General features: G+C 44.7%; 5 protein-coding genes across 5 annotated transcripts in view; 3 read left to right on the top strand and 2 right to left on the bottom strand.

Annotated features, from left to right (window-relative positions):
- Nucleotides 1-529: 529 nt before the first annotated feature.
- Nucleotides 530-10,570, top strand: PHALS_01631 (myosin 29; the record flags this gene model as incomplete). The annotated part of the gene is made up of 1 exon (XM_024716059.1): nt 530-10,570. One exon carries the CDS (start codon nt 530-532, stop codon nt 10,568-10,570), a length of 10,041 nt encoding a protein of 3,346 aa, XP_024581695.1.
- Nucleotides 10,571-10,663: 93 nt separating this feature from the next.
- Nucleotides 10,664-14,485, bottom strand: PHALS_01630 (myotubularin-like protein; the record flags this gene model as incomplete). The annotated part of the gene is made up of 11 exons (XM_024716058.1): nt 10,664-11,230; nt 11,301-11,429; nt 11,490-11,690; nt 11,793-12,233; nt 12,306-12,521; nt 12,588-12,845; nt 12,906-13,088; nt 13,148-13,292; nt 13,356-14,014; nt 14,083-14,310; nt 14,384-14,485. The coding sequence occupies 11 exons, from the start codon at nt 14,483-14,485 to the stop codon at nt 10,664-10,666; spliced, it is 3,129 nt and encodes a 1,042-aa protein (XP_024581694.1).
- A 195-nt stretch (nt 14,486-14,680) lies between these two features.
- PHALS_01629 (myotubularin-like protein) lies at nt 14,681-16,150 on the bottom strand (the record flags this gene model as incomplete). Its single annotated transcript, XM_024716056.1, has 2 exons — nt 14,681-15,899; nt 15,963-16,150. 2 exons carry the CDS (start codon nt 16,148-16,150, stop codon nt 14,681-14,683), a joined length of 1,407 nt encoding a protein of 468 aa, XP_024581693.1.
- A 417-nt stretch (nt 16,151-16,567) lies between these two features.
- On the top strand, nt 16,568-18,652 carry PHALS_01628 (uncharacterized protein; the record flags this gene model as incomplete). The annotated part of the gene is made up of 1 exon (XM_024716055.1): nt 16,568-18,652. The coding sequence occupies one exon, from the start codon at nt 16,568-16,570 to the stop codon at nt 18,650-18,652; it is 2,085 nt and encodes a 694-aa protein (XP_024581692.1).
- A 2,069-nt stretch (nt 18,653-20,721) lies between these two features.
- PHALS_01627 (Dystonin, GAS (Growth-arrest-specific protein), and related proteins) overlaps nt 20,722-22,873 on the top strand; it is a gene marked incomplete at both ends in the record, with an annotated part of 2,547 nt that continues 395 nt past the window's right edge. Inside the window, one exon of the mRNA XM_024716054.1 lies at nt 20,722-22,873. This exon is cut by the window's right edge and continues 395 nt beyond it. Coding sequence (XP_024581691.1) covers nt 20,722-22,873 — 2,152 coding nt within the window.

Here is a 22,873-nt window from a genome sequence, read left to right as displayed (position 1 = left end):
TATCGATGCGGCAGCTGTAGTCAAGTGGGACACAACAAGCGTCGATGCACCAGTAATGTGCAGCATTAAAAAATTTCTTAGCGAGTTGGATATATTTTTATGTTTTTGATCTTTAGATAGTTTTCTTACTTCGTACGTAGATTTTTGTCATTTTAGTGGAAAAGTTGTAATTCAAGGTAGATTTTTTTCCATTTAAATATGTTTTTTCCATTCTCCCCAGAAAAAATCTGAATACGTGAAATCAATGTGTTTCACCCAATTTAGTATCATATGTATTCGCATACTTGCTTTAGCGAACATTCCCGGAACATTGTGGGCAATTAAACCTTATAACCGTCAGTATGTGATTGGTATTAATAACGACAGGTCAACACTCCTGGTTTGTCTAAAATAAGTCGATAAATTCACTATTCGCAATTTCAATTTGCTCAAGTCCCTGACCCATCTGCTTGAGGTTTTATTCGACAATCGCGCGTTTGTAGCCCACACGCAGATCGGTGACTAATATCGCAGTGGTCGCTCAATAACTATGCAGCGACGTGGTGGAGGCACCCGCAAGGAGCGGCTACTGCGCGCCAAGATGAAGAAAAAAATGCAAGATACGGACACGTCACCTACTGGCAACACGTTTGAGGACATTCTCCACATGTCAGATCTATCAGAGCAATCATTGCTTGAAAACTTACGCAAGCGCTACGAACATGATCTCATTTACACATATGTTGGACCTATTGTCATTGCAATTAACCCATATAAGCAGTTAGACGTCTACAGTGAGCGTCATATGACGGAATATTATGGCAAAGCCATGGGCTCATTACCCCCGCATGTCTTTGCATTAGCGGATCATGCATATACACAGCTCATCCAAGGCGGTGCACTAGATCCAGCTAATCAGAGTATCATTATTAGTGGAGAGAGTGGCTCAGGCAAGACAGAAACGACCAAGATCATCATGCAATACTTGGCTCGTGCTACAAGCTACCGGAAAGGACCTGAGGGTGAAAATGCAGCCCCTGTACCTCTAGACGGCATGGCAAGTGCATTAGGGAAGCTTGAAGAGCGAGTTTTGGAGAGCAATCCACTACTTGAATCATTTGGGAATGCTAAGACCTTGCGGAATGATAATTCTAGTCGATTTGGAAAATTTATTGAGATTCAATTTAACCATCACGGAAAAATTGTAGGTGCTCAAATTCTGAATTTTCTACTTGAGAAGACACGAATTGTATCACAAAGTTTAGGGGAACGCAATTATCACATTTTCTACCAATTACTTGCGGGTGCGGACAAGACATTACGAGAACGTCTTCAATTACAGACTCCGCATGAATATGATTATTTACGCAAGAGTGAATGTTTTCACATTCATTCGTGTGATGATGTTCAAGAATTTGCCGTGACGAAACGTTGCTTAGAGACGATTGGAATTACGGCAAAGCGTCAAGAGCGAGTGTTTGAACTCTTGGCTGCAGTCTTGCACCTTGGCAACTTGCAGTTTGCGATGGAAAATGATACATGCGTAACAGTTGAAGATGACTCGGTTGATCGAATGAAACTTGTGGCATTGCTGCTTCAAGTAAGTGAAGACGCCTTATCGAAGGCCCTTGTGACGCGTCAACTTTACGTCGGTGGCAAGGTGATTGTCCAACAGCAAAATTTCGAGCAAGTACGTGACAAACGTGACGCATTGGCTAAAGGAATTTACTCTTCGCTTTTTTTATGGCTTGTGTCTGAGCTTAATCGTACGATTTCACGGACGCAAGACAAGTGGGGATTTATTGGAGTGTTGGACATTTATGGCTTTGAAAAGTTTGAGTGGAACACTTTTGAGCAGTTATGTATTAATTATGCTAATGAAAAGCTCCAGCGACATTTTAATCAGCATATGTTAGAGGTGGAACAAAATGATTACGCAAAAGAAGGAATTGACTGGAAACACATTGACTTTGATGACAATCAAGAATGTTTAGATCTTATTGAAAGTAAAGTGAATGGGAAACCAGGAATTTTTATCTCGCTGGATGATAATTGGCGATTGAAAGGCGAGGAAGCAAATAAAAAGTTTGTATCGAATTTACACAATTCGTTTGGGCGCGCTACGAGCGGTCAAGCGACGAGTAAGAACAAGTTTTATGTGCATCCAAAGATGGATGCGGACTTGCATTTTGGAATTAAGCATTATGCTGGTGAAGTCATTTACGATGCTAGTGGGTTTAATGATAAGAACAATGAGATGATGAATGACGACATGAAAGAGCTCATCCGGCAATCTAAGAGCGACTGGCTACGTGAAATCTTTGATTTAAACATGCGATCGATCGAGGCTATTCCAGGTAACAAGCAAGTGCAGCACACGATTTCGCGTCGTCCAACAGAGGTTAAAAAGAATGCACTTGGCAATAAATCGCGCAACATTCGAGAAGTCTCGGTCAGTGCACAATTTCGATACCAACTGCAGGAATTAATGAACAAAATTTCGTTGGCGAATCCTCGCTATGTGCGCTGTATCAAGCCAAATGAGGTTAAGCGTCCGAGTGAGCTGAATGATGCTGACTGTGCGCGCCAATTAAAGTACTCTGGAATGATGGAAGCAATTCAAATTCGTCAGCGAGGTTTTGCTATGAGGGAAGATCACGACGTATTCTTTTACGATTATCAGTCCTTAGCACCGGATGCAGAAAATATTAAGGAGCTGGTTCTGGAAATTTCGTCTATCTTAGGAGCTGGCAAGGAAGAGTGGCAACTGGGAAAGACCAAAGTTTTTCTAAAAAGAGATATGGCATTCAAGCTACGGAGGCTCGAAATGTTACGTGGCAAATCAGCCGCACGTACTATACAAAAATGGGTGCGCAACATGGCGAGAATAGAAGCAGTGGTGAAGATTCAAACGAAAGTCCGGCAATGTATGGCTAAGAAAAAACTTAAGCGATTACGTCAATGCGCGTACCGTGTCATGTATATTCTACGCATGCGTGTGGCCATGGCTAAGTATCAGCGAATGCGAGCAGAGCATCGTATCCACAACGAAAAGGCGGTCATTGTTCAGAAAATTACGCGAGGATATTTAATACGTAAACGTGACTTGTTGCACCCTTGTGACGAACTGGGTCCAAAAGAACTGGATGTCAAAATTACTGAAATAGAAAAAGCTATTGAAGATGCGGCAATGAGCAAACAATTCGAGTTGTGCGCAAATTTGCAGCTTGAGCTAGAAAAGTTAGTTGAGGCTCGTAAGAAGGTGCGTACTGCCAAAGAAATTGATGCTGAAATCAAGAAGCTGAATGAAGATATGGAGGCGGCGGCAGTAAGCAAGCAGTTCGGCCGATGTGCTGAGATTCAAAAGCAGCTTGAAGTGCTCGATGAAGCCCGCAAACATGTTAAGGAGGACCTGAATGATTTAGAACCTGCAGAGTTGGATGAACGTATTCAGGCGATGGAAATCACAATTGCTGAGGCAATGGCTGCTCGGGATTTCAGCAAGTGTGGAGACCTTCAGGCTAATTTAGATGCGCTCGTGTCTGCACGCAAAAAGAAGCAGACACCGGCGGAATTGGATGCGGAAATTGACAAGCTGAACGAGGAGCTGGACTCTTTGATGAAGAAAAAGAAGTTTGACAAGTGTGCACAGCTTCAAAGTGATATTGACATATTGAAGAGGAAGCGCGCAAGGTTTCCTGCTTCTGTTAATTCTCCAACCTCTCCGAAAAAGGTCGAAGTGCCCGCAGAGCCGGTGCCCCCACCTTCTCCGAAAAAAAAAGCGTCACCTCCTATAGAGCTTGAGCCAGTGCCTGCTACTCCTACACCCCCATCGAATGTGGATAGGAGTGGTATACTCTTGAAAAGCGAGCCTGCTGTTCTAGCGCCAAATTCTTCTCCTGCGGCGCTACCCGGGAACAAACGTCCTGTTCCCGAGGTTTCTGCGCCAATCCTGGCACCAACTCCTGAGATTTCTGTGCCAAACCCGGTGCCAGCTCCTGTCTCAGTCTCCGCGCCAGCTCCGTTGGCTGCTATGTCAGTCTCCACGCCAGCTCCGTTGGCTACTGTGTCAGTCTCCACGCCAGCTCCGTTGGCTGCTGTGTCAGTCTCCACGCCAGCTCCGTTGGCTGCTGTGTCAGTTTCCATGCCAGCTTCAGTAATTCCAGAGTTAGCTCCAATACCAGCTCTGGTGGCTCCACCAGTAATTTTGCCGCCAGTACAGCCGTCAGGAAACGCTTCTTCCCGCTCTCCTCCGACAACTGACTACAGTCCCACCCAAGAGATTTCTGTCGCCCCAAATCAGACACCCAGGCGCCCTCCCACAATTTATAATGGTCCCATCCCAACTATACGACGCAATGAGTCGCATACGATGACTCCGATTATACCTCCAATCAAGCCTTCGACTTTTGAGCGTCGTGCACGTTCCAATTCAAACAGTTCGACCACTTCTGGTCAATCGTTTGCAAAGTCGCACTCGTCCATGATGTCGACATCTTCAAAGACCAGGAAATCAGCAGCATCGACAGCTGATCCATCCCGTACAGTGGCGCGCCTTCGCCCAGCTAAGCCCATTACAGTGAACGAAGAGTCGAGCGTCTTGGAGGCCGCGCGATTGATGAAGTCGCATCGTGCGTCTGCTGTTTTAGTGACTAACTATGAAGGAGCATTGAGTGGTATATTTTCTGATACGGACGTTGCTCGCCGTGTCATTTCAAAGAATTTAGACCCCGCTCGAATCACAATTGGATCTGTAATGACTCCGAAGCCCAGCTGTGTAAGTCTTGACGATAGTGCAGTGGATGCCATGGACATGATGCTGAGTGGTAAGTTTCGTCATTTACCAGTCGTGAGTGCTCAAAACGGCAACATTGTTGGCATGTTAAATGTCGCCAAGTGTTTACACGATGCCATTCGTCGAGTTGAAAATTTGTCGACAGCATTGCAGCAAGAATTAGGCGCGAAGAGCGACAATGCGATGCTTCGGGGGATGTTAGAGAAAATGCTGTCCCCTACGTTGCTTGACGTTGTATCAAAGCCCACAGAAGTGATGCCGCCGCTCGTGTACGGTAACATGACAGTTTATGAAGCCACGACATACATGGCAGAAACAAAGCGACCGGCGCTTGTCGTGTCCTCAAACCCGGAATCACAGGATCTGATTGGCATCTTCACCCCGAAAGACGTACTACATCGTGTTGTAGCCGAAGCGCTTGACGTCAATATGACATGTGTCAGTGACGTCATGACACCCAATCCAGAGTATGCAGTCCCAGAAACATCCGTGCTAGATGCATTCCATATCATGCACGACGGCAAATTCCTAAATTTACCTGTCGTAGCCTCTGACTCTGGAGAGATCTTGGGCGTAGCTGATGTGCTGTCCATCAGTTTGGCTTCGTTTGGCGAATCGCGCGAGATAGGAAATCTATTTAACGCTGCCCTCGATTATCACGATGACGAGACAAATTCGATGGTGTCAGGTAGATCGACGTCAACCATGTCGGTTGCTAGCAAAGTGCGGCAACAAAAGGACCGCGATAAAGGCGTCAATGTTCGTCCCGTTTCGAGTTTGCGTCCCCTTCCTGCGATTACAATCGACGAGGTTGCTTCTGTGTTTGAAGCAGCATTATTGATGAAACAAAAGCGCACGGACGCGCTACTTGTCGTGGATGAAGCTGGAGGCTTGAGTGGAATCCTGACCGACACGGACATTTGTCGTCGTGTACAGGCACTCAGCTTGATTCCTGAGGAAGTGCCCGTTTGCAATGTTATGACTAGAGATATCAAGTACGTGTCTCCTAATGACAGCGCAATTGACGCGTTACTTTCGATGCAAGAAGGACACTTTCGTCACCTACCAGTGGTTGACAATGGTTCGATCGCCGGCATTTTGAACATTGGCAAGTGTATTTACGACGTGTCAAAGCGTCTCGAGTATGCGATGCAGTCGACGGATCAGCTCAAGGCGTCGATCGAGAAAAGCGGCAAGTCGTCAACGCTGCAGCAGCTGCTAGCTCCGATGTTAGAAAAACTTTCGAAACCAACGCTGACATCAATTCTTAGTAGTGAAGCCCAAAGCAATTCAACGCCAGCGCCGCGTCTACCCATGTCATCTCTCGTGAGTGATGTAGTTAAAGCTATGGCCACGACGAAGAAAGCTGCACTGATCGTCGACAATTTTAATCCTAACAAACTTGTCGGGATCTTTTCTCCGAATGAATTGGTGCTAAACGTCATTGCTAAAGGACATAAAGCTTCGGCGACGCACGTAGAAGATGTGATGATGAACGACCCCGAGATTGCTTTTCCATCGACTTCGGTACTCGATGGATTGCACATTATGCACGATTCGCGCATTTTGAACCTGCCTGTACTTAAGGATACATCGAACGAACTGGTGGGAATGGTTGATGTGCTAGATCTGAGTTACGGAACGATTGATGCCATATATGGGGAAAATCGTGAGCAAATGCAAGAGTTCTGGAACACGACGCTGCAGCTAGACCAACCATCGCAGCCATCAGAGACTGACAATCGTGAGCGAACAACGCTCCTGTCGCGGGCAGAACGAGAGGAAAGGAGTCGCACCGTTGCACAGCTGCGGCCATCTAAGGTGTTGACGGTCTTGGAGACGACAACACTTGCCGAGCTGTCACGGACAATGGGGCGCAACAAGATGGACTGCGTCTTGGTTGTGTCGAATGAAGGCATGCTCAGCGGAATAATCACTGACACGGACCTGACGCGCCGCGTCGTATCTGAGAATAGACCATTAAATACAACATTAGTAGGCGATGTTATGACGCGCGACCCTGTATTTGTATCCATGGATGATCCGGCGATTGAAGCACTGATCTCCATGCTTCAAGGCAAATTTCGTCATTTGCCGGTCGTCGAGCGCAACGGCCCTGTCGTAGGTATCTTGAGCATTGCAAAGTGTTTGTATGATGCTATTCGTAAGATGGAAAAGTCGGAACAATCGTCGGCTGCTCTGCGCCAAACGCTGAAGAAGGAGATGAATATTCGTGCGAATGGCAATGCACGTGCTGATGGCGTCTCGCAGCTTCTCGGATCGATGGTAAATAAAATGTTTTCACCCGACATTCAGACTGTTATCAATGAAGAAGGCGTCGAACCGCCTCATGTTCAGCAGTATACGTCTGTTTTTGAGGTGGCCAAGCAGATGGCAAGCACTAAAAAAGGTGCACTAGTCGTAAACAATCGTGGACAGTATTGTGGTATTTTTACGCCAAAAGAAATGCTCGAGAAAGTGCTAGCACGTGGTCTGCCCGTCCACACGACACCAGTATGCGAAGTAATGCTTGACAAAGATGTGAGGATAACGGGAGCGACGTCAGTGATTGACGCAATGCACATCATGCACGATCAAAAGACGCTGTACCTAGCTGTGATGCAAACTGAGACAAGCAAGCAGCCCACTGGTCTTATTGATGTATTATCGTTAAGCTATGGATCATTTGCAAAAGGCAAGCCAAGTGAATGGAAATCATTTTGGAATGCGTCATTTGAGGCCGCTGAAGACGACGACGCGTCGTCACAGCACAGTTTCCGTAGTGGATTCTCTCACAGCGTTGCACCAAGCAGCAGTGGCTTGAGTCAAAAGGGCCGTCAAGCGAATTTGGCGACGGGAGATGTGCGTCCAGTGTCAAAGCTGCGTCCTTCCAAAGCAATCACGATCTCCGAGACCTTCACAGTTGCAGATGCTGCTCAGAAGATGAGTATCACGCAGACAGATGCGGCTCTAGTTATCGGACGTGATGGTGCACTGCTCGGAATCTTAACGGATACCGATGTAACCCGGCGTGTGGTGGCGCTGGGAAATGATCCATTTTACGTCAGTGTGATGGATGCAATGACTCCAAACCCGAAATTTGTTGACGAACGCGACAGCGCAATGGATGCCATGTTTATGATGCTGGAAGGAAAATTTCGTCATCTGCCGGTCGTGGACGCAACGGGAATGGTATCCGGTATGCTTCGAATCCAGAAATGCCTGTATGACGCCATTACTCGCATCGAAAAGGTGCAACAGTCGTCTAGTGGCTCGCTTCGACAGCGCCTGGAGAAACAGTTACACGTCACTGGTATCGGCAATGGCCAGGGAGCTTTAAAGCAGCTTGTTGGCCCGATGGTGGAGAAGCTGCTATCACCAACGGTGGACACCATTCTTGAAGATGAGACACTGCCGCCGCTCGTAAGTGAACATGATACAGTGATGGAAGTGGCGCGTCAGATGGCTGCGTCTCGTAAAGCTGCACTGATTGTAGAGGATCCAATTAATGACTCGAGTTCGTCAGTGAGTGGCGGTCGTCGATCGTCGTTTAGTGGGGGAGGCTATGACATCGGAACATCTGCGCTGACTAGAAAAGTTTTAGGAGTCTTTACGCCCAAGGATCTGCTACTACGTGTGACTGGCGCAGGTCTTGACGCCGCTGAAACGACTGTGGGCCAGGTGATGACACCAAACCCTGAAACGGCTCCACCTAACACGAAACTTGTTGAAGCGCTGCATATAATGTACGAGCAGAACTTTTTGCACTTGCCGGTTGTCAATCAAGAAACGGCCACGATTGTAGGCATGCTGGATGTCCTGTCGCTATGTTACGGCACATTTGCGAGCGGCGCTGCAGCCATAGACGAGGACTCGGACTGGCGCGCGTTCTGGGACGTCTCACTGGCGCTTGGTCATGACGAAGATGACTTTAGTGAGCTGGCCAGCTTGACTGGCTCGCGCGTGTCTCGCCGCCGACCAGGCAAGTATACGGAGAGTCACCACTCGTCCATGATTGATCGCGATAATCCTGAACCGGAGGGTGCAATGCGTCCCGTCTCGATGCTTCGCCCACAGCAAGTCACGCGTATCAACGAATTTATCACGGTAGCTGAAGCAGCCAAGCGTATGCGGCAAGCACGCGTCGAGGCAGTGGTGGTTACGACCGAAGAAGGTGAATTGCGTGGAATTTTGACGGACACGGACATTGTGCGGCGCGTGCTAGCTGAAGAGCTGGATCCAGAGAGCTGTTCCGTCGCTTCTGTGATGACGAAGAAACCCATGTGCGTGTACATGGAAGATCAGGCCATCGAAGCCATCACAAAGATGCTGGAAGGTCGATTTAAGCATTTGCCGGTTCTCGGCTCGGACGGCACTCCTCAAGGCATGCTGGATATCTCCAAGTGTCTATACGACGCCATAGCGTGTATGGAAAAGGTGCAGCAGTCCACTGAAGCAGCGGCGTCACAATTCTCACGAGATCTTGAAACAGGCTCGAATCTGAAGCGATTACTGGGTCCAATGATGGAAAAAATGGTACGACCGACAGTAGGAGACGCACTGGACGGCGAGCTAATGCCGCCAGTGATTACCATTCATACGACTGCAGCACGTGCAGCGAAGCTGATGGCAAATACAAAGAAAGCGGCGATAGTCTTGGGTGACGAGCAAGAATTGTGCGGTATGGTGACAACGAAAGATTTGCTCCGTAAATTGGTAGCCAAGGGCTTGTACGCTGATACCACGACGGTTGAAGAAGTGATGACAGTAGATCCAGATCTAATGGGCCCGAACATGAGCATTGTAGATGGTTTACGTGCATTGCACGGTGCAGGTCAACTTTTTATGCCCGTATTGGCCGACGATGGTGAGATTCTGGGCATGGCAGACGTCATTTGCTTGAGCTATGGTCAATTTCAGACGACATCTGGTGGCACTTCTAACGGTGACTGGAGAAAGTTCTGGCAGACAGCAATGAATCTTCAGGAAGAAGTGGCTGGCGGTGCATTTGGCGAAGTAAATGACGATGTACGATCTATTGGTACGATCGAAGAATTCGAGCGTGACGAGTTCAATGGTAATGGCAGCGTGTCAACTCCGACGGCAAGTGCTGTGGGTCTTGGTGCTGGTCGGTATTCCAACTCGCTCGGTGCATACGCAGAACTCGGTGAGAGTGTGTCTGTTGTGAGTGGCGCAAATACAGCCGCGACTAGCAATTTAATGCAGAAAACTATGGACGAAAACATGTTTGTATTTAAAGTGAGCGATGGTTCTCAAGGTCATTTCCATCGCATCATGTGTCGCTTTACCTCAATGGGTCCGCTATTAGAACAAATTCGATTTAAAATGGGAATGGACGACAATGAAGCCCTGCGTCTTAAATATGAAGATGATGAAGGAGATTTGGCAGTTTTGACATCAGACGAGAGTCTTGTGGAAGCCGTGCACATGGCCCAGCGTGCGGGTTGGAAGCGTCTGGTCCTCGTCGTTGATGTGGTCAATCGTTCTCATGATGGTAATGGCAGTGTCGTGTCTATGGCTAATTCGAGTGCAAGCAATACTGCAAGTAGCGTGAATGTTGGTGGAGCCAAGGCGCGTAGTCAAATTCTTACGAAAGTGGATGAAATGTCGTCAGATAGTAGTGACGAAAGTAGTGACGAAGAAATTGTAAGGAAGAAAAGCAAAAAATCCCGTCGCAAACGTGAGCAAAAGAACCCAACGGGTTTAATAGCAGGAGGCGCAACTTTAGTTGTGGGTCTTGGAGCTCTAGCTCTTATGTTTATGCGACGGAAGTAAATGCTTATAACCTATGCAAAAGAATGGCATTGAATTTTCTTAAAAAAATTGCTTCACTGAGATTATGGGTTTACATGACTTGAAACTAGTACTTTACACGGATGAAAGATCAAGATGAAGTCTCTTTCTGTCGGATTTTTCTACAATCATGAGCTTCAAATCATCTTCGCTAGCTTCACTGCATTCGTCTTGTGTTTGAGTGCCGAGACTCGACAATTTATTGTCACTTGAATTTGGCGACTCAGCTGCTTGGGCGACAATAAAACTTTCGTCTCGAACATCTTTTTTTAAGAAATTGTCTTGAATCCAAAATTGTAGCGCATTCATTAAACATGGACAAGCAATCATGACAATAGTCAATTCAACGTCTGGATAACTATCCAAAGGTTTAAAGAGTAACGCTGCAAAAGCTCCTAATGGTTTTTGAAATGCTACGATAACCACCGCAATGAGAATTTTGCAAACAAAAATGACGAGAATCCATGAAATAACTTGTGTAACCCATGTTCGTACTCGTGGAGGAGTGCCATAATCGCCAGGTTTTTTTAAGGAAGACCAATTAAAACGAAGTGCTAAAAGCACAACTGCTGATAATAAAACGTAGTTGAGAAAAATCCCAAATGTCGTGTCTAATGTAAAATTGACAAAGTACAATGCGCACTGCAATGAAAACCCACTTATTGTGTCAAGACTTTGCAATTGCTTTTTGTGATAGAATCAGAAATCTTACCTGATCAACAGAATGGCCGACAGAATGCATGTCCTCTTGGTAAGAATAAAGCACAATGGCAATAAACAAATTCGCCACATGTGCAAATGTTGCACCAACCATTTGCTTCGCAGCATCAAAAGTCCAGACCTATATACAATATATTGTCAAAGTGTCCCAATTTGCCACTAACGTTGCAATATAATGTACCACTAGTGGACGTCGAGGCACTTCACGCAATCGTTTCAATGCGAGCACAGAGAGAGCAATAAATCCAAGTAAGATCTGCAATAACATGGCAAAATCGCCACTCAATAGCTTGCATTCTTTGTGATTGCCATCTTCCTTGCTCATACTAATGTTGCCGTCGTGCCAAGAGCTGAATTGCCAAGTGTTGTGGCAACGTGGGATCTGCGGAGCAATTCTATTGGCTAAAACTTACTTTATGTTTACATGCAACAAAACAACACCATCAAAAACTTCAATTTTTGCATCTTTCTATTTTTATCTTACCACTTCCTCAACATTCATTCTGCGTGTAAATAATGTCGAAGTTGCATCGATCGGATCAAAATATGAATGTAAAATTTCAAAATCTTGACTCATAGATCCGCCAAGAAAACATCCAACGCCTGTTGTTGCATACACTTTGCCTTCTGACGTTATTGAGCCACTTTCACTGCATGTTGTGCGACTTTCTGCCATAGATGTCACACTAAGCAACACACCATCTTCGCTTTCCTCTTCCTCATGTACAAGTAAACCATTAAGCGTATCACTATATACTTCACCTTCCAATAATCGTGTTAATTGTGCACGATCTCGTCGCAATTGTTCCACTTCTGTCTGCAAATCTAAATTTTGTTCCATTTGCGTCTGCAACTGTTCATGTGCCACACTTAATTGATCTTGCAACTCACGTTGTGTCACTTGCAACTTTTGTGCCCATGCGTCCTATAAATTGTGACCATAATATATAAGACATAAGAATCAAACACTTACTATGTCAACATGTAAAAACTTTACCCGTGATTCATTTGGTGCCAGTGATCGCAAATAAAAACTAGACCAAATTGCTAATGAACTTGTGTGCCACTTGCAATGCAACACTGATGGCGACTTTGCACTCGATATTTTGTCATTTGATGGTACCATAAAAAAAGGATTCCGAAATTCTGCAGCATCAGGATGTAACTCCAATATTGTCCATGCACTTGTGCACCGATACATTGTCTTCGACTCCTAATGAAACAATGAATTGAAATTATAATAACAATAACAATATCAATTCTCACATATTGTACACACCTTTCGAGCTGCTTCACAATCATGAAGAAACGTTCCACTTCGTTTGCTATAAGCTTCATCAACTAATGCGATTAAATAGCGTTCACTAAACTCAAACGAGCATGGGAACTGGCGCATTAATTGCCACACAGCATCGACAAATTGCAGAAATACAGGTGATGTATTGTCGTCCTCCCAATAAGCAACTTGTGTATCCGTGGGCCCTGATCGTGCACGAAATTGATGTCCGAAGGCACACCATTCTTGTTCAATAAGAACCTAGAGCATTACCTTTTGTTACGCAGGTCGAGAGTCGCATTCAAAAAAGAATGAGCTTACCTGAAAGCCTTTAATACTACGGTAGTACGGATCAGCACACAACTTGACTAAAGCCGTGAGCTGCGCCGTACGATCCCAACCATCTGAGCAATGAATCATTAAGCTCGTGCCGTCAATAAGCTTTGCCACACATATAGAACATGAGACGAGGATCGAGCGTACGTGTTCTAGCCATCGTGTGCTCTATGTAGCCGCAATATTAATATCATTTAATAATCATATTAATAATATAATAAACAAACCTCTAGACACGATAGCCAATTCGGACGTTCATTGCCACGAATTTCATTCTTGATCAAGTCAAAAAGTTTGCGAATTGAATCACGCATTGAATGAATATTTTCAATCCCCATAAACAATATATTGGTATCTTTGTAGTAATCCAATCTACAAAATTCATATAAAATCAGTCATATTCAACAATAATACCAATTTCTTCATACGACATACACTTCAAATCCTCCACCCAATGCAATATTACCATAAGCACTAGTTTGGCTACGACAATCAATAAACAAAACTTTTCCGCCACATTCTCGTCGTAATGCAGCTATAAATGCTTCATCCGACGCACATCGTTTACGTCTCAGACCCACAAGTGGTTGTGCACATCTTCCAACAATTGCATCATTTTTGTGTCGATACGTTATAGTTGGTACGCGTCCACGAGCACGAAAGTTACTCATTTTCCGCAGTTCGCCATCAGAGACCAATGCAGGGACAATAAACGAGCTAGGATACGTTGGACACAATTTATAATTATTGTTAACATCTGTGATGCGAAATCCACCAATCTGAGTACCACACTTTGGTGTTTTAAAGCCCAATCGTGCAAATTCAGACTCTAACTCATACATTTTCCATCCTGAAATGTCCAGTTGACGTGCACAGACAAACGCTGCGGGCTGAAGCTTTCCCATAAGCAATTGACTAATAATCACGTAAACGTCTCCCGATACTGTTTCCCCCGGAAAAAATAACTTGATCACTTTAAAATTCTTACATGAAATTTCCAATTGACTCATAAACCCTGATTTTCCATTCACACGAAATTCGGCCAATTCTGCAATATTGTGCAATAAAATTTCCATTGCTTCTTCTTCACGGTGCTTTAAATACAAATGATTGAAACACTTATCAATATATTTGAAAAGAACAGAGTATTATTACTACTTACATTGAAAGAGCGAAATAGTAGTCGATAGTTCGTTAAAAATAGTGTTCCGTGCATCATCTCGTCTTCATGATCTTGTACTACTTTCTTCTTCTCACTAGAATCTACGACTCTCCCCAATGTTGTCTGGTCACAAAGTGCATGGACTTTGAACTGCACCGTTTCGCCCGAATATAGAGCACCTGCAGGACTCTCCATGACAAGATACATACTTTCCGATACAAACGAAGTCTACAAAAAGAAAAAAAATAGAAATATTGGTCACATAGTTCATATTCTTTTGCCAATCCAATAATCTTCTTACAGCATGGTCAAGCTCTTGTCGCTCGACTTCTGTCCACGAATCTTCGTCGACATTACGTCGACTACGATAGGAAATCGATGTCTCGCTTTGTTTTCGGTCCATTGCGATGGGAAATCCCGTTGACTGTGTTGACAATAAATTGCCCGCTTTTACTTCTTTTTTTTTACGGCGTTTCGCTTCGTAGCTACCTACGACTTGAAAAATGGACTAATAAATATTTTAGGTCAGACTATACTAAATACGAGTTTTTTTTGAGAAATTTGATGCTGAACTTATTAATATTTCACTTGACATCTATCATATAAGATATGGGTCACTTAGTGTTGCCAAATGAGATTTGAGCTCTTCTGGTGCGTCTGGACTCATTCCAACACGAGTGAATTCGTGCAACATACGCTTATTGCTAGTTGCAACTAAATGCCCCAATGTGCTTAAATACTTGCCAACTTTTCTGTTTGATGACAATTGAGTAATTCCATCAATCAATGAATTTTGAAGCGTTGAAAGACGATAACTAGTCGGTAGAAATAGCGAAGATGATGACCATTGTAATGTGACGTCTCGAGATGATACAGGAAATGAATCAAAAGCAGATTGTAGAGACAAATGACCATGAAATGATCCACGGAAGTACAAGTGTCGGTAAAATGACTTGTTCAGTAGGTTCTGGTCAGATGTTGCGTGTTGGATGGTCGGAAGTAACGAATAGTTGCAAAATGGATCTTGTTGCAATATATTGCTGCGGACTTCATTAGTCACACTATCACCAATACATTGCAATAAACTTGTTGGGTCCATATTATATGGAAATAGCGCAGCCAATTCAACTACCTTCATATGAGGGTTGAATCCTTTCAAAAGTTCATACGCTGGTCGATCTTGAAAACCTGATAGTGCGAGTTCAAGCGCTGTCGCAATAATTGAACTCACATCGACACAACTGGTTTTATTAAATTCAAGATGTGGAAATGTCGTATTGAGTAGGGTTTTCGAACTCATGGCCACTGGTACCAATAAATGCGACACTTCTGACAAAAGTGATATCGAGGATGCAACATTGATATTCATTCTTGCTTCATTTTTTGTACGATCACGAATACTGGACGCAATACAATATTCGGCAGAATCATCATATACATTCAATGGATAGCTCCAATCGTTACCAATAGTCATCACTACTGCACGAGGACATTCATCAATGACGTATGTCATTATCTCATAAGCTAAACCTCCCCATGATGAGTCCATATCCACTAAATTTTGTACCACTTTTAATTGATCGCACGTTTCCAGTACTGTCCGCACACGATCTTCAGCCTTTTCTAATGACAAAAGACTTATACTACCACCATTACAAATAGCACGACCTTCATAGAAATTGTGCAGTGGTAAATATGGTCGAAACTCATCTACTTCGACAAGATTCTGTTCATTGAGTACTTTCCAGTTCCACAGTCCATCATGATTTGATCCTAAATCGATTCCTGACTGGTCGTACACTTCCACATTGCCACCCCTAATTAGTCATAATGAGTTTGTAATTTGAAGTAAAAGAATACATTTCTAATATGTTTTGTACCATGTTATGGGATTTTGGTCTTCTTGCTTACTCGTAACTCGAATCTGTCGTTTCACACGACCTTTAGCCTCAAAAGCCAATACGTGTAATCTCTCAACATTTCTATTCGATTGTTGTAACGTCAGCCACTGTGTGCCGATCGTCGTAGCGGCAGAACCAAATTGCAAGCGTAATGTCTCCTCTTCCATTAGTTTCTAAAAAATTTATCGTATACTATTCACCCATCTCTATTCAAGAACACAGAAATAAAACGTCGAACATTAGTCTCAAAAGTCCACAAATTATTAAAACGTTTCATTATAATAGATGACGACGATGTAAAAGACAGAGATACTTTTACAATATCACGATTTATAAGTCTTTTCAAACTCTTCAGTCGAACGTTCCGAATTGTGTAGCCAGATGTAATAAACGTCTTTCGACCGATTCGTGGCTTCTTGATTTGATTTCATTGATATGTTACGACAGACGAATGAAGCTCAAACATACTTTCTATACTACGTGCTTTAAAAATGTTTCAACCTTTTTTTGCTGTGTCTTTCAATCCACTTAAGGCTCATTCTTCAATTTTCTTCATCAACTTGATAGCTCAAGTCCAAGACTTAATGGTTTTTGTTCGAAAGCCTTTTACCACAACTATCGCAGCTGCAGTCTCTCTTAGTCTTGTTGCTGCAGACTCAACCGTATCAATTCTTGGTGATGCTACCTACACCATTCCGTCATCTCGTGGTGAAATCTGTGGAGGTTACTCAAGTGGAACAGCTTGTCCGTTAAAAGGAGATGTCGCTGTTGCTGATTGCAATGAAGGCCTTCAATCATACACCGATGGCAAGTGTATTGCACTAAGTGATGCAGAGTGTATTCTCGTCGCTGGCACCACGTTGAAATGCGTCTATCCAACAAACGAGGTTTTCGAAAATGTGGACACGCCATACAAAAACGCTGATCAACGTAGTATTGACGGAGGTTCGACCTCGTACGTATCCAGCGCATCTGCTTCTGGATGCGGCGATGCTGAAGTGACATATCCAGAAGAAGAGCAAGTGACGTATGTGCACGACTTGAGTCATTCAAAATTGATCGAGTCATTGACACCCGATACTTTTGAAAGCAACAATAATCAAGTCATGCAATATCTAACGGAGGAAAATAAAAGCCACGAATCCTCTTCTCCGTTGTCGTACAACTTCAATGGTGTTGAAGATCATTCAATCCCAACTCCGTCGTACGGTAACGTGAATGCTAATTTGGTTCAAAAGGTCTTTGGTTCATCAAGCAAGCGTTCAAACAACGACTATGGACAGAATGGACAAGAACACACCAAATACAAAAAGGGTGATCTAAAGCGCTTCACTAATGGAAGTAATGATTACGGTAACAGACCAAGTACCAAAGACAATAAAGCCAGCAAGTCAAACGCAACACTGTATCCATTAAAAAGCGACGAGGTACAGATTCCCTCTTACCAAACTCCCTCTTATAAGGCTCACGAAGAGTACGCGTCTAAGTCCTTGCGCGGCAACAATTATAACAATTTTGCAAGTTATTTTCATCTGCCTGATATTGGCTCGAAGTTTTTTGAGACTGACCGCTCTACAAATGAAGGACACCGTTCGGATGAAAGCGGCTACAGCAACACCAAGAACCCGATTGTTAGATCTTCTGATCATCAAGTTCAAACGCCTTGTACTCCTCCTCCTGCGACTACATCTGTTCCAACAGAAACAATTCTGTTTACGTCAGCTCCACCAATTTCACCTGAGGCCACATCGACTGCTGAAGACGAGGTCGACTTAACCCCGTTGACACGACCCGCTGCTCCATCGCACATGGCTTATACGTCTAGCCCAATTACAACTGATCCTATACCGTCCTTGGCCCCAGAAGATACGTCCATTTCTGAGTCCACGTATATTCCGACCAATTCGCCCGAGACGACTCTCGTACCGGATGGCACATCCACTCCAACGATTGCTCCTAACAGTTTGTCTCCTTTGACTGAATCCACAGCCACTCCGGAATCATTGACGATTGCTCCTCAATTCACGTCCAGTCCGGTAGCAGCTCCACTATCCACTATCATACCGGAAGGCACGTCCACTCCTGAATCATCGCATACCCCGACCGACGCGCCCAAGACAACACTCGCTCCTGAAGGCACATCCACTTCGTCCACTCAATCGACAACTCCTAACAGCTCGTCTCCTACGACTGAAACCACGCCCACTCCGGAAGGATCATCTCCTTCGTCCGCTCCGACGACTTCTCCTGATAGTTCATCACCTTCGACTGGACCCACGCCCGCTTTGGAATTATCGACAATTGCTCCTCAATTCACGTCCAAACCGGCGGCAACTCTACCATTAATTACCATACCGGAAGGCACGTCCACTCCTGAGTCATCGCCTACCCCGATCGATGCGCCCAAGACAACACTTGCTCCTGAAGGCACATCCACTCCGTCCACTCAATCGACTACTCCTAACAGCTCGTCTCCTACGACTGAAACCACGCCCGCTCCGGAAGAATCATCTCCTTCGTCCGCTCCGACGACTGCTCCTGAAAGTTCATCGCCTTCGACTGGATCCACGCCCGCTCTGGAATTATCGACAATTGCTCCTCAATTCACGTCCAGACCGACAGCAGCTCCGCCATCGTTTACCTATCCTCCGATGGAGATTGTCTTCTAAGCTGATAGTAGCCACATCGTTAAGCTCGTTGATAGGAACTCAGAGCTAGCTGCGAGCTTTTGCATATACAATTCCTGAGATGTTTTGAGTCTCGACATTCAGCTGAAGCCCAGTGGCAAGGATTCCAGCGTTTGTTAGACTCTTGTGTCGTGCAGATGATCTAGATTAAATGAGATAATCATGCTTTTACTTTACTTTTATAAGTCTAAAACCAGCGCTCTAAAGTCTTTAACAAATGATTGTCCATTAAAACGAAATGCCGATCAAGTAAATGCGTATGAAAGAAACGTCGCTTTTTAAGTAAATGCCGCTGATTCAACCAACCTTTGAGATCAAAACGTTGCAACATAATCAAATTGCTGTAGCTTGACTAGAATCCAAGTCTACTTTCAGGAATCAAAATGTAATTTAGGGTGGGAAATAAATTATATGGATTCGTCAAGCTTGCTATCGATTGAAAGTGAGGATTTCCTTCATGGTGTGTGAATTGATACTGAAGCTCTTGACAAAAGGAATGATCCTAGATACAGAAACAGAACAAATCATTCGCCGTTGATGCAGCTTAAGAATGTTATCGACTCCTTACGGATCAAAATTCGTGATGAAGCCAATAATTAGACGTCTAAACAACTTTGAAATCTTCGAATATATAGGTAAGACCACTATGGTCCATACCCATAATTGGTACTAAATAGCGAACCTTTTTTATATTGAACAAGTAACCTAAGATTTATTATCCTAAAAACGTTCGAGCAATATAACAAATAGATGAAATATGTGTACCACGCGAAGAAGTACAGTGAATATAACGCCTGTCCTCTCCCTTGCAAGATGGTCAATTAATTCGTGACGTGGAGTTGAAGGTTAAGCTGAAAACTTGTCGATCACTTTCGCTATTTCAAAAAGTATGACTGAAGCCATTAATTGACCGAGCAAATAGAAGTCAATCCGACGATAGGCATCCAAAATTTCGTGGCAGTGGAACAGTTAGCTATCTCTTAACGTATCAGCCAAGTGTTTAGTGTACAGTGTTGAGAAAACGGTAAGTCCATTAGCTCTTTTAAGAATTGAAACTCAGGAGCATGATCCGATGTTGCCATCGTAGCCACTGCTTTTTGACAATCTGACGAAATTATAAAGTTTTCATTAGTGCTTGATCTGCTCATTTGATGGATATTTGACAGAGATTTCGATGGTAATCGGGCCCCCTTTGAGGATAAGTTGCCAATATTAAACGGTAATGGTTCCACAAACGTCATTAAAGGGTCCGAAGGTCAATTTAAGACATTGATATTAACAATAGCTCTTACAGCCTTCTCTAATGACGTGAAATTGACGTCTGCCATCGAGATGTCAATTTCAACAAAATACTAGTTCATTCCAGCTCCTCAGAACTTCGTACCTGGCTCTAGTTACGACCGGTCGTACACTTACTCTTTGCCATCTCTAATCTATCATAGTAAATTGCAGATTGAAGTAGAATCACAAACTCTAACATGTTTTTGTACCACGTTGTGGAGTCTCTTTCGTAGCTTAGATCTGTCTCTTTACAAGACGTTTCGCCACGAAAGCCAATACGTGTGGTCTTTTAACAATTCCATTCAATTGATGTAACGCCAGCCACTGTGTGCCGTTCGTCGTAGTGGCAGAGTCAAACTGCAAGCATAGCGTCTTCTCTTCCATCAGTTTTCACCAAATTGTTATGGTTAATAGAAAAATGAGGAGACAGAAATACTTTACAATGTCACGACTAAAAGTCGTTTACGGCTTTCTTACAAATTCTCCAGTCGAACGCTCCGAAATGTTTATCCAAATAACGTCTTTCGACCTTTTCATGGACTATTCTATTTGATAAATGCGTTACAATAAGACTTGAATGAATTTCAAAGACGTCGTGGCATTGTGCCGTCGTTAATTTTTGTGCTTCGTGCTGGTAAATGATCGAACTTTTCGTGTCCTGACAACAAGTGCCTTTCAATTTGCACTTTAAGCTCCGAGCAATATCTCATTCTTCAATCTGCTTCATCAATTTGATAACTCAAGTCTCAACAAAAGAAATTCAAGACTTGATGGGTTTTGTTCGAAAGCCTTTCGGTGCAACCATCGCAGCTGCAGTCTCTCTCAGTCTTGTAGCTGCAGACCCGACCGTGTCAATCCTTGGCGATGCCACTTACACCATCCCGTCATCTCGCGGAAAAGTCTGTGGAGATAACGCAAGTGGAAAAGCCTGTCCTTTAAAAGGGGACGTAGCTGTTGAGAATTGCAATGAAGGTCTTCCATCATACATCAATGGCAAGTGCATTGCGCCAAGTGATGCAGAGTGTATTCTCGTCGCTGGCACTACGTTAAAGTGCGTCTTCCCGATGAATGAGATTTTTGGAAATGAGATTACGCAGTACAAAACCACTACTGACGAGGATTTGACCTCGTATGTATCCAGTGCATCTGCTTCTGGATACGGCGATGCTGAGGTGACATTTCCGGAAGAAGAGAGATTAACGTTAATGCACGACTTGAATCATCCGGAATTGGTCGAGACCTTGACGCCAAACCCTTTTGAGAGCAACGACAACCATGTCATGCAGTATCCTACCGAAAACGAAAGTCAGAACTTTCTCTCTCCGCTACCGTACAGCCCCAATGTTGCTGAAGATCACTCGTTAGTGGATCATTCGTATCCAACTCCGTCGTACAGCAATGTGAATGATAATTTGATTCAAAAAGTCTTTGGTTTGCCAAGTAAGCTTACCAACACCGACAACCAACAGCATGAACAGAAACACCACAAATACAAAAAGGGTGATCGAAAGCGGTTCACGAATGAAAATAATGATTATGGAAGTAAGTCAAGAGCCAAAGACACTGAAGTGAGCAATTCGAATGCAACTCCGTATTCATCAAAAAGAAACGATGGACAGATTCCTTCTTACCAAGCCAACGAGATGTACACGTCCAAGTCTTTGCGCGGCAACAATGATGACAATTTTGGAAATTTCCATCAGCCTAATAGTCGTTCCGACTTTTTTGAGATTGGACGTTATAAAAAAGAAAGTTACCGTCCGACAGAGAGCAAGTACAGCAAAGCCAAAGCCCCTATTGTGAAAAGTTTTGACCATGACGTCAAAGCGCCTTGTACCACTCCTCCTGCGACTACATCCGCTCCGACCATTGCCCCTCCATTCCCATCCATCCCAGCAACTGCTCCTAAGGCCACATCAGCTTCTGAAGACGAAGTCGACTTGAGCCCATCGACGCAACCCGCTAACTCATTTTATACATCTTCTCCAAACAATAAGTATACAACCGGTCCATCACCAGTTCCTCAATCCACTTTAAGCCCGGGGGTCACGTCAACTTCTGGGTCTACGTATAACCCGTCCGACGTGCCCGAGACTACACCCGCTCAGGAAGAAACATCAACCCCGTCCACATCGACGACTGCTCCTGACAGCTCGTCTCCTTCGACAGAAGCCACGCCTACTTCAGAACCATCGACGTCTCCCTCGACTGCAGCTCCCACATCGACCACAACTCCTGAAGGCCCTTCCACTCCAGAGTCTACGTATATTCCGTCCGACGCTCCCGAGACTACACCCGGTCAAGAAGAAACATCAACTCCGTCCACTCCGACGATTGCTCCTGACAGCTCGTCTCCTTCGACCGAATCTGCGCCTACTTCAGAACCATCGACGTCTCCTTCGACCGGAGCCACGCCTACTTCAGAACCATCGACGTTTCCCTCGACTGCAGCTCCCACATCGACCACAACTCCTGAAAGCCCTTCCACTCCAGAGGCTACGTATATTCCGACCGAGGCGCCCAAGCCTACACCCGCTCAGGAAGAAACATCAACTCCGTCCACTCCGACGATTGCCCCTGACAGCTCGTCTCCTTCGACCGAAACCACGACTGCCCCGGAACCATCAACGATCGCTCCTCAATCGACGTCCAGCCCAACGGCAGCTCCACAGTCTACACTAACTCCTGAAACCACGTCCACTCCTGAGTCTACGTATATTCCGACCGAGGCGCCCAAGACTACACCCGCTCAGGAAGAAACATCAACTCCGTCCACTCCGACGATTGCTCCTGACAGCTCGTCTCCTTCGACCGAAACCACGACTGCTCCGGAACCATCGACGATCGCTCCTCAATCGACGTCCAGCCCAACAGCAGCTCCACAGTCTACACTAACTCCTGAAAGCACGTCCACTCCAGAGG

Source organism: Plasmopara halstedii (genome assembly GCF_900000015.1).
Source record: "Plasmopara halstedii genome assembly, contig: Scaffold_1583, whole genome shotgun sequence".
NCBI classification, from domain to species: Eukaryota; Oomycota; class Peronosporomycetes; order Peronosporales; family Peronosporaceae; genus Plasmopara; species Plasmopara halstedii.
This window is presented reverse-complemented; position numbering and strand designations above follow the sequence as displayed.